Here is an 11,455-nt window from a genome sequence, read left to right as displayed (position 1 = left end):
ATCAGCTAAAGGAAGATGGGAAGAAAATAAACTGGCAAATTAACATGAACTTGGCAAAAGAATCCTAATTTCTCTGGTATATACACTACCCTGCTCTACAACAATTAGGGTTTTTGTTTTGTTTTTATGAGAGAAATAAAGGAGAGGGTGGGTTTTTTTAAGAGCCATATATGTTGGCTTACACCTATAAACCAAGTCTCAGGAGGTAAAGACAAAAGGTTTGGGAGTTGGGGCCAGACTGAGCTATGTACTAATTTTGAGAATAGCCTGAGATTGGAGAGGGAGAGGGAAAAGGAGGGAAAGAGGAAGAGCGAGGAAGTCTGGAAGGGAGAGAAGGGGATGAGAAAGGGGAAGGGAGGGAAGAAGGAGCAGAAGAGGAAAGGGAAGGGTTTAGAGATCTCTGGGCTATGGGATAGGAAGTATAGAGACTCCAGCCTGAAAAGAATCAGGCAAGGAAGAGTCAGCCATCACATCTTCCATTCCCAATGACCTAGTGGAGAAGGAAAGCCGGCAGTACAGTTCTCCCTAGGACTGGCTGGGTTGGGTGACTAGCAGCACTTCCACACACAAGCTGTCCCATCTGCCGCAGCAGAAAATAGGCGTGTCTGGTCTGGACTCAGTGACAAATGCAGCACTCTGTCTCTGTGACCTGTGGGAGAAAGAAGATCTTGGTACAAGGGTGGCTGCTGAGAACTAGGGTGATCTGAGATAGGACCGTCATCCCTCCCAGGGCAGAGTGCTCCCTGCACCAGCCAGGTTCACCTGGCAAACCATTCAGGCCTTTTACCCAGCACCTGAGCCTTTGCTAAGATTCCTCTCCAGTGCTTGCTCCCCCTACCCCTCCCCCCATACTCCTACCCCCCTACCCTGCCCACTTCTACCCCTACCCCTCCCCCGCCCCCACCCTGACCAGAGCCTTGTGGCTGTCCTACCAAATGGCCACAAGTTGGGTGGTTATGCGCCAGAAACTGACTCTCCCACAGTCTGGGGTTGAAGTGTAAAGTCTAGGGGTGGGTGGGAGTCTCAGCCTTGCCACTTCTGGTTCGACTGTAGCCACCGTTCCTCCGTTTGTGTTCACACCACGCCTGCCTGCCTCCATGAGAACAGACTCCTCTGCATCTAGTCTTTGATTTTCCCACAAGTCATAGGACACCTGATGTTGGATTTAAGCCCACCGATGCTCCTTCCAAGAACCCGAAACCCACCATGTAGTGAAAATGGTTTTGTCTGTTTGTAGACAGTCGCGTTCGCAGGCTACAGAGATTTCACACCAGTATCTTTGAGGAGTGTGTACTTTAGCCTACATCACCACTCATTCCCCACTCTCATTAGGTCTATCTTCTACAGTCTCAGAAAGCCAACACTGGGCTCAGACAAAAGCCATCCCTTTGGGACAGGTTCCAAGAATCACATAAACTGATGCAGCTTGAGCAAAGGGGTCCAAAAACTCAAGTTCAAGACTTGCTTGAAGTATTCTGAAGCTCGGCCTCCCTTCTGGTCTTTTATTCATTATTCCCAAAGAACAATCTTAGTTATAATTGCTTTATACGAGGTTACTACATATTTTTAAATGAAAGCAGCATTTAATGGTTGCACTAATTTGGGGACTCTGAATTAAAATTAAAGTCAGTTCTTTCAGATCTCATTTTCTTTTAGGGCTTATGTATGCATTGGAGGTGTTTTGAAAACAAGGCTATGGTAGATAACACTTCTCAACCTCTCCTGCAGTCCTTCTGACGTCAGCATGCTAAGGTATCCACTAACCAATCATCAGTGGCCCTGATAACCAAAATCCTGGGCCAAAATAGACAAAAATAAGTCCATGAAAAGAGACTAGATCTAGGAGAATGTTAAAGAGTACAAGACCAGAGAAGGCTTGAGGGGGAAGGCATTTGATGACACAATGGAATCCCAATGGTGCCATCAAAGAAGAGGGTGCCATCTCTTCCTAACACAGGATTTCTTACAAGTCAGCTAGCTGAGAGAGGGACTCTGAGACAGCCTCCCTAGTACAAGCACTTCAGCTCGAAGGAGTGTGTGGCACTGTTCAGACCCAAGGGAGACGTAACCTAGACTCTTGGGGGAGTCGTTGTGCCCACAACCACTCCTTTGTGCACACACACAACACATGCACCAGTGCAAACCAGGCATGGGACTGGCCCTGTGAGTGTGGGTACATAAATTAGGCTTACAGAAGTGACATAGCTCCATAATTTATAAATGAATAAAATGATGCAGGAATAACAAACATCTCACACAAGGGCACACCACTCATGAACAGCAGAGCCAGAACTAGGGCCAGGTCAATGCTTTAATATTAGGCCAAACTCCACAGAAAATTTATATATAACTTTATATATAAAATGTATAGTTTATATATAGAACATAAAATATATAATCTATATGTGTGTGTATATTTCATATATGAATGCTTTAATATATGTTTTATATATGCATGTATATGTATATGTTTTACAAGGACATAGAACCAGAACTGGAGAGATGGCTCAGCAGTCAAGAGCACCTATTATTCTTGTAGAGGATCTGAATTTGATTCTTGGCTCCCATGTCAGCCAGCTCACAACTGTCTATAATTCCAGTTCCCGGGGCTCTAACGCCTTCTTCTGGACTCTGAAGGCACCTACACTCACATATGACTATACTCACCAACATATACACATAATTTAAAACAAGTCTTCAAAAAATAAACAATAGGCTATAGAACCTTGCACCAAAGCTTTCAATTATTCTAGCCTATTCCTTCTCATTTTAAAAGTCTAATTTTACTGATAGATTTCTGTTGTTTATTTTAGAATACCCTACAGTTTGTACAAGACTTATCTTTCTGTACAAATGGAAAGTTAAGTAACTTTAGAACTAGGAAATTTTTAGCTGGGGAAAATAGCATACTTGCCCAGCATGTGCCAATCTCTGGTTTGATCCCAAGTACAGCATGAAAGAAGAAAGGAACAGAGGAAGGGAGGAGAGGGTGGGGTAGGGAGGGAAGAAAGAAGAGGAGAAGAAAGACGGAAGGAAGGAAAAGAAAGAGAAAAGAAATCTGTGTGCATAATCAATTCACATATTTAACTTTAACAATTAATTTTAAAAGCTCACACTACAATAAAGCCACAAGGAAGAAGCATAAAACAGTCTGTCTCTTGGGGCTAGAGAGATGGCTCAGCACCCCATGTGGTAGCTTACCACCCCTAGCTGCAGCCCCAGGGGAGCCAGCCAGTCTAGGCCCCCAGGGCACCTTCACCCGCAGGTACACATATCCACAGACACAGGAGCATAACTAAAAATAAAGCCCTTTTATAGTGCATAGCCTTTTATTCTCTCACACTTCTCCAGGTATTTTTGCTACTATCTTTCTTCATGTCCTGGACAGAAAGCTGTCTATAAAAAGGAATACTAAACAGTTGCAGTGTTAGATTCATACAGAAAATTGTCACATAGGGATCTCTCTTGCCAAAAAAGTTAAACATTCCCACTGATTCCCCTTCACAAAGTTGCAGGCACGAGAGTCTTTAAATGAGCACTGCTAACTTAAAATGATGCATTTCAATCCACCCTAAGGATAAAGTCTTTATTATATTCAATAGATAAAATGAGAGATTAAAAATGTCTTATATGTGTTAAAAGAAAAGAATAAAATGAAATAGCAAAGAGGGTAAATCCCAAATATTTCCCAAAGTGGGGGTTGAACCCAAGCTTGACTTAAATTGATGAGAAACTTTTTGAGAAATGACACGGAGGAGAGGGGAGCAGCGTGCTCTCGAAGTCCCTCCCAAACACGTCAGTGACAGTCTTAACTCACGAGGAAGTGGGAAATGACACGTTTACCCCAGACAAAGACATTCTTTTGAGGGGAGCTTGTGTTGTTGGGCGAGCTGCAAAGTTCTGTTTTCTGCATGAGTATGTACCATCAATGACACTACATATTGCTCCTTTGCCATGGATCAAAGACGCCCCATCAAAGGCAGGTCTCACCTGCGAGCAAGAAAGTCACCTACACCAGGTTGTCTTTTTCATATAATAAATTAATTCTTGAGAATTTTCTACAGTGTAATTTGATTACAGTCACCCCCACTCCTCTCAGATCCGATCTCACCTTCCCATTCACTCTCAAATTCCTGTCATTTTTTTTTAATATCTCACTGAATCCAATTTGTGCTGCCCCTATACTCATGAGTGTGGGACCATCAACCACACCTCGGTCACCACACCTCGGTCACCACACCCTTACAAAAACCAAACCCAAAGACTCTCCCGCCCCCAGAAGCCAAGCCTGTCAACTGTGTCTCCACCGCCTTGAGCCTGTGCAGATTCAATTCAGGCAGCCACAGCTGCTGTGAGCCCATGCACAGGGAGCCTATGTGACAGTTTCTGACCTCTGGCTCTTAAAACCTCCCAGCCCTGTTTCCTCAACGATCCCTCCTACTCCTGTTTTTTGTTTGTTTATTTGATTTGTTTTTTGTTCTTGTTGTTTGAATTGGTAAAATGTTTATACATTCTATTTTCTCTCATTTTATTTTTTTATTGGATATTTTCTTTAGTTACATTTCAAGTGTTATGCCCTTTCCTGGTCCCCCTCCCACCAGAATCCCACTATCCCATCCCCCTTCCCCCTGTTCCTATAAGGGTGTTCCCCCACCCACCCACCCACCCATTCCCATCTCCCTGCCCTGGCATTTCCCTACACTGAGGCATCGAGCCTTCATAGGACCAAGGGCCCCTCCTCCCATTGATGCCCAACAAAGCCATCCTCTGCTACGTATGCAGAGGGGGCCATGGGTCCTTCCATGTGTACTCTTTGGTTGGTGATTTAAAGCTTAAAAATTACCATTCCATTGTGGATGGGAACAAGAATAAGTTGTCTGTCTTCTGTTGTTAGGGGTAGGACCTTTTAAACTAATGTTTCTTCCCAAGGAATTAACAGTGTGATTCATAGGGTAAGCCTTGGTAAAGGTGTGGCTCTCATCTAGAACAGCCTTTCTTTCAAATGTTTTGACATACTATCAAAATTAGTGTTATATAGTAACATTATACCTAGCCGTCTACACATAATTTATAGTAGTTTATATAAAAAAAGAGTATGTCTACAATAAAAGTTTCACAAAATAACATTTATTTTTCCATCTGTCTCATCTCTATAGGGTATTCAATTCTACTATGCTATTTCATGTTTTGGGGTTTTGTTGGTGGTTGGTTGGTTGGTTGAGAAGGTTTAATGAAGATTTACAACTTTGTAGGGCATTAAAAAAATACAAGATGCAGAGATCATAAGAGCCAGAAGGCAGAAGGGCTGTGAAATGCTGACACGTGAGCACAGTTCACCCAAAATAGTCCGGACCCCGTAGCAGCCACGAGAGCTTGCAACAAGCCTGTGCAAGACCGAACCATCAATAGTCGGTCACAGATGAAGCAGATGCTTATGAAGCCCACCCTTCTTTGCTGAACTATTGGCTATCAATGGATTCTGGAGCAGTCATTGTCCTCAACTGTGCACCCACCAAGAGGCTTACCAGTGTCCAAGGAGTACTTCCAAACCCAACTTCATGTAAACAATCCTGGTTAAACACAGTGAGTCTTAAAACAAAAAGGCATGAATGTGGGGCTGGAGCAGTGGCCCCCTGGTTAAGAGCACTGGCTGCTCTTACAGAGTTTAGTCTCCAGCACCCACATGGCAGCTCACAACCATCCAGTTCCAGGGGATCTGACATGCTCTTCTGACCTCCAGAGGGCATGTACATGATGCGTACACATACAGGCAGGCACAACACTCTTGCACATAAAATAAAAATAGATAAATAAATCATCCGAGGTGGTAGGGAGAACACCTTTAATTCCAGCACTGAAGAGGCAGAACTCCGTGAGCAGCCTCGGGACAGCCATAGGTACACAGAGAAACACTGCCTTGAAAATAAATAAATAAATCTTTACACACACACACACACACACACACACACACACACACACACACACACCATGGATGTGAGAAGGAAATGGAGGGAAGCAGGGATAATAGCAGTAAGAAGGGATTTAGAGATGGTCAGGGCTACCACAATCAGGTACACTTTGCATATGTATACATGTATGAAACTGTTAAAGAATAAACTCAATAAATATTTTTTAAAAGGGTTGTCTGAGTGGCTGAAGATGTGGCTTCATGGTAGAGTGTTTGCCCAGAACAGACAGGAAAGTGTGGAAAAAATGAACACGAACATATTGGTTTCCTAGTTCCTACAGATCAGAAAGAGTGAGACCACTGGGGAACAGAGAGGTGTCCTGGGGTTGTCTGGAGCTACACCACAGACAGCAAGTCGTCTGTATGTGAGAGAAACCCTCCCCGGAAAAAAGTCATGGTATTACCGCGACCTAGCTTTATACATACTAGTTTTATATATACTAGATTTCCGTAGGTCTCCTCACACAAAAGCATAGGTTTCAAGGGAAACAATGTCACCTATGTATTCCCTACATTCCCACAAAACATAAGATAAATAAAAGATGCATAAAAATAAAGAGTGAGCACATAAGTTCCTGGGATCAATCTGCAGGCAGGGCCAAGTGGAGAGCGGGGAAACAGGAACTCTTTATCAAAAGCACAAGCTGTTGAGACCAGCCTGATAAGCTCCCTCTGCAGCCTCCTCAGCCAGCATTCTCATCTTATCGCCAGGGCAGGGTAGAAGGAGATACAACAACCCCTTTATCATTCCAGAAGGTTCTGAGGACAGAAGTGGGTTCTCCTTCCTCACCATGAATCTTTGTGTCAAGAAAGATCCCAATAAAAGTTTGTAGAACTAAATTGAGAGAGAATAGCAGTCTGGCTTCTTAGTGCATGGCTCCATGACAGGACACCAGGGTCTGATCCCCAGCAACAACTACGGAAGGAAGGAAGGAAGGGAGGGAGGGAGGGAGGGAGGGAGGGAGGATAGAAGGACAGAGGGACAGAGGGACAGAGGAACAGAGGGACAGAGGGACAGACAGACAGACAGACAGAGGGAGAAGTAGTGTAACATGAAGCCAACTAGAGCTGGATCCCCAGCAGAGCCAGGAAGTCTATCTGATGGGGGAGGGGTGTGGGTTGACAAACAGAATTCTCGGCTCTCCAAAGAAATGTTTGGAATTAGCCCTAACTAACTAACTAACTAACTAACTATATATATATATATATATATATATATATATATATACACACACACACACACACAGAGGATGCCTCCTGCTTCTTGGTGGCTTCATAGCACTGTCTAATATTACGGCTCTCCTTCACACTGCTAGATTCTCTTCAAAATAATCCATGATGCTAAATCTGGGAAAACTGCCGAAGATTGCTGCTGCCTAAAGCATACACATATCCAAGGAAGAGGAACCTGGACATGTTTAAGAGTTAGACAAGAACGATCGAGTTTAAAAACGTTTACCTCTGTGTTCTGAGACGGGGGTGTGTGTAAGATTTGGTCCTCTGTTGATGTTAAAAAACCAAAGAGTCAGTCTTTGACCAGAGCTTTCCACACTTGGTGGCAGCAAACCTTGCCACGGGTAGGTATGTGGCATTCACTCACCGAAGAACCCACCGGACCTGAACAGCGTGGGGCAGGTCCACAGTGCCACATCATTCTTGGGTGCACCTTGGCCGGTTGCAACCTCCTTTGTCTTGGGTAGCCAGATGAGGGAACAAATCTATAGTGAGGACCACAAAACAGCAAATGCTAGCAGCTTCTGATGCATGGCGAATGTGCCTCAACTGAGTCTAAACTACATTCTGCTCTGTCGCCCAGCCTCCAGCCTCAGCGAGGATCGGGTATTTATAGAAATTATATCCAGCGTAAGGGGATTCATCCCAAGGCATCCAAACACCAAGGCCCCAGTGCAAAGGACCAGGAAATTTAAATGAATTGTGATCGCTGGCCAGGGATAGCCAGATTACATACAAGTTTCAGAGTCAAACTGTGGGGAGAAAGCTGAGAAGGAAGAGATGGAGGGAGGGAGGGGGGGAGAAATGCAAACGGGATTGACTTTGGACTCACTCATTAAGAGATTGTAGAAAAAACAAATTCTTAAGAATCGGAGTTCCTTTTGTACTCATAAGTAAGGAAGGGTGGGATGAAGACGAAGCCAGATGCTTACCTGTGAATGTGTGCTTGGAGTCTGAACGTTCTTCCCAGTATTTACATCCAAAATATGTAGGCATCCGTCCTTCATGCCTCCTCCCACGGCAAGGACCTCAGATTGCCAGGGACACCACTCCATGGCCTGTAAAGTTCCAAATAATAACACAGGCAGGGGAGCCCTGGAGAAAACAAGCTGGAGAAAGATGTGCGCAGGTAGCCAAAGCCTAGAGGTTCACAGCTGCAGCACTCTCTTAGGGTGAGGGTCAGTGTACCACCCTCCAGGAAGTATTCCCCAGGGAAGAGAATCCACTGTTGATAGGGGAGGTGCCTAATAGAATATTTCTCTACAGTATGCTAACAACTGTCAGTATTTTTAGCATAGAAAACAAAATACAAAACAGCACAACTGAAAAACTGTATGCTGCACACCCATGGGCAGAACACCGAGGCAGGACAAGCTCCTGGCTCTTCTGAGGTCTGTGCTGAAGTGCAGCCTCTGCTTATCCACCGTAGTCCTTGACTTCCAGGTCGTGGCAGGTAAAAGAGAGCTGCACATGGCTACAGGTCAATCAAATCTCAGGCATCTCAAATCCCAATAGACTTCAGATGATCAATTTATTTACAAAGAACTCTAGTCAACTGAAAATCAGAAGGAGCATCTCATAGCTGTGCTGGTACCTGAGATGACGAGTAACTTCTGAACAGAAATTCCATAACTATTTCAGTAACACTCCTCTGCAAATCTTGTCGGTCATCCCAGTTCCTAATCTCACTTTTGCATACTATTTTCTGTGTGTAAAAGTATCTTACAGAGTAGCAAATATTGGGTTTACACTGATTTGTTCTATTGATTGTTATATAAAACCTTCCTGTGTTTTAACACACATTACATCATTCTCATTTTTTAATGTTTTTAACGTTTATTTCTGTGTACATGGGCATGTGTGCTTGTGCACACATGTGTGCACAAACCTGAGCAGGCTGGAAGAAGGTTGGATCTCCTGGGACTGGAGTCACAGGACTTGTGAGCTGAGTTGTGGCTCCTCAGCAAGAGCAGTAAGCTCTCTTACTGCCCAGCCATCTCTGCAGGTCCCCGAGTCAGCATTGTTCCTAATCCCCTTACATTCCATCGGGTTCTGCTGTCCTAATTCTGGACTCATCTTTTGTTTGTTTGGTTGGTTTCTATAGGGTTAATTGACATTTTTAAAGAGAAGCGAATTGTTTTGTTTGCTTTATGTTTCATATAGCATTTTGCTATCACATACACACACACACACACACACACACACACACACACATACACACACACACAGACCACTCACACACACTCACACCACTCACACACACACACACACACACTCACACACACACTCACACACACACACTCACACACACACCACTCANCACCACTCACACACACACACACACACACTCACACACACACTCACACACACACACTCACACACACACCACTCACACACACACACACTCACACACACACACTCACACACACACACACTCACACACACACACACTCACACACACACATACACACAAACAATGCATCTTTTGTTTCTGACAAATATCTTTAGATAAAGTTCAAATTTCAAAATTGTAGACATAACATTTTTCAAAAAATTATAAACTTTTATATCACCAACACCAAAAAAAGCATACTACTGTATTCCTGGGTATTTGAAATTTAACATATTAACTTAATATCTAGTGAAATGTAATTGTGAAATAATTGTATGTGATAACTCATATGCGGCTTACCTTGTGTTTCTCATTGGCCTGAATGAGCTGCCCTGATGCTGTGTCCCTCTAATGTTGTTCTTATAATTAGGCTTCCTTTTAAATACCCACACGTACAGCTTTTCTTACACAATTGCATCATTTTCTCATTTGTAAGATTATTTTATTGTATGTGCATGAATGCTGTGCCTGCATGTATGTGTATATGTGTTGGGTGCCTACGGAGGTCAGAAAAAGTACTAGATGCCAGGGAAGGAGACTTACAGACGATTGAGAGACACCTTGTGGCTTCTGGAACCTGAACCCAGGTCCTTTGGAAGAGCAAGAAGTGCTCTAAACCCCATGTTTTGCCTGTTTTCTCCATAGTGAGGGAATGCAGTCTTCCTCACTTTGTGTTTTATTGTTGTTGTTTGTTTTGTTGGGGTGTGTGTGTGTGTGTGTGTGTGTGTGTGTGTGTGTATCCAGAGAATTGAACCTGGATCACTGAGCATACCAGACAAATGTGCCACAATGAAACAATCCCAGCTAGCTCTCATTTTACTTTTATTTTGAGAGAGGGTCTCACTAAATTGCCCCTGTTGGCCTTGAATCTACTCTGTAACGGAAGCAGGACACAAACTTCCAATCTTCCTGCCTCAGTCTCCCAAGTAGCAGGCCTGTAGCAACAGGCCTGGCTGATTTTCTCTTTTATCTGAGATAGACATTAGATTCCTTACCTTAACCGCCGTGGACTGGGGTATGACTTTCAGTGGCAGGCCCTGCACACCAGCGCCGGGATCGTGGGGCCATATTGTCAGTAATCCATCATTACACCCACTGGAAAGAAGCCTGCCATCGGGTGACCATTTTAGAGAACATACAGCCTCCTTGTGGTAAAGTGTTCCAACACGATGCTGGGCCACCCGAACATCATGGTGGTGGACACGCCCCAATCTGGACCCACTGAGTTAGAGAGGAAGAGGCACGTGATAGAAAGAGAAAACTCACTACCTCATAACCATGAGAAAACTCGGGGGAAAGCATAGTTCAAAATAAAATATAGAAAGATCCATTACAACATTTCCAAACACAGATGGAAATCCTGTCCGTGGGCTAGAAGGATGGGAGTACTCTGCCTCCTGATTATTCTCACAAGTAAACTAGGATTACCCAGGCTTGGTGGCCCATACAGCTAATCCCAGCACTCAGGAGACAGGGGCAGACTGGTCTCCTAAGTTCAAGGCCAGTCAGGGCTACATAAAAGAGAAAAAGGTGAAGTAGATTTGTTTGCCATCATTTCAAATTTGGAATCAAAATAGATGCTTCTGACAGCTTTAATATTATGCTGACAGTCTTAGTATAAAGGAAGATGAAAATTTTGCCCAACGGTGGTGGGCCTATGATCTCAGCACTCAGGAGGCAGAGGCAGGAGGATCTCTGAGTTCAAGCCCAGCCTGTTCTACAGGGTGAATTCCAGGACAGCCAGGGCCTCAAAGAGAAACCCTGTCTCAAAGGAAGGAAGGAAGGAAGGAAGGAAGGAAGGAAGGAAGGAAGGAAGGAAGGAAGGAAGGAAGAAAGAAAGAAAGAAAGAAAGAAAGAAAGAA

The 11,455-nt window shown here is 44.0% G+C and overlaps 1 protein-coding gene across 1 annotated transcript in view; it reads right to left on the bottom strand.

The window, feature by feature from the left end:
• Positions 1-548: 548 nt before the first annotated feature.
• The window catches only part of Cdc20b (cell division cycle 20B), a 58,060-nt gene continuing 47,153 nt past the window's right edge, over positions 549-11,455 (bottom strand). Inside the window, exons 9-12 of the mRNA XM_021180654.1 lie at positions 10,589-10,814; positions 8,134-8,259; positions 7,569-7,686; positions 549-649 (exon numbers count right to left, since the gene is read on the bottom strand). Of these exons, the coding sequence (XP_021036313.1) occupies positions 549-649; positions 7,569-7,686; positions 8,134-8,259; positions 10,589-10,814 (571 nt within the window). The remainder of the gene's footprint in view (positions 650-7,568; positions 7,687-8,133; positions 8,260-10,588; positions 10,815-11,455) is intronic.

Source organism: Mus caroli, chromosome 13 (genome assembly GCF_900094665.2).
Source record: "Mus caroli chromosome 13, CAROLI_EIJ_v1.1, whole genome shotgun sequence".
Classification (NCBI taxonomy): Eukaryota; Metazoa; Chordata; class Mammalia; order Rodentia; family Muridae; genus Mus; species Mus caroli.
Note: the sequence above shows the minus strand (reverse complement) of the source record. Positions and strands in the feature narration are given on the sequence as shown.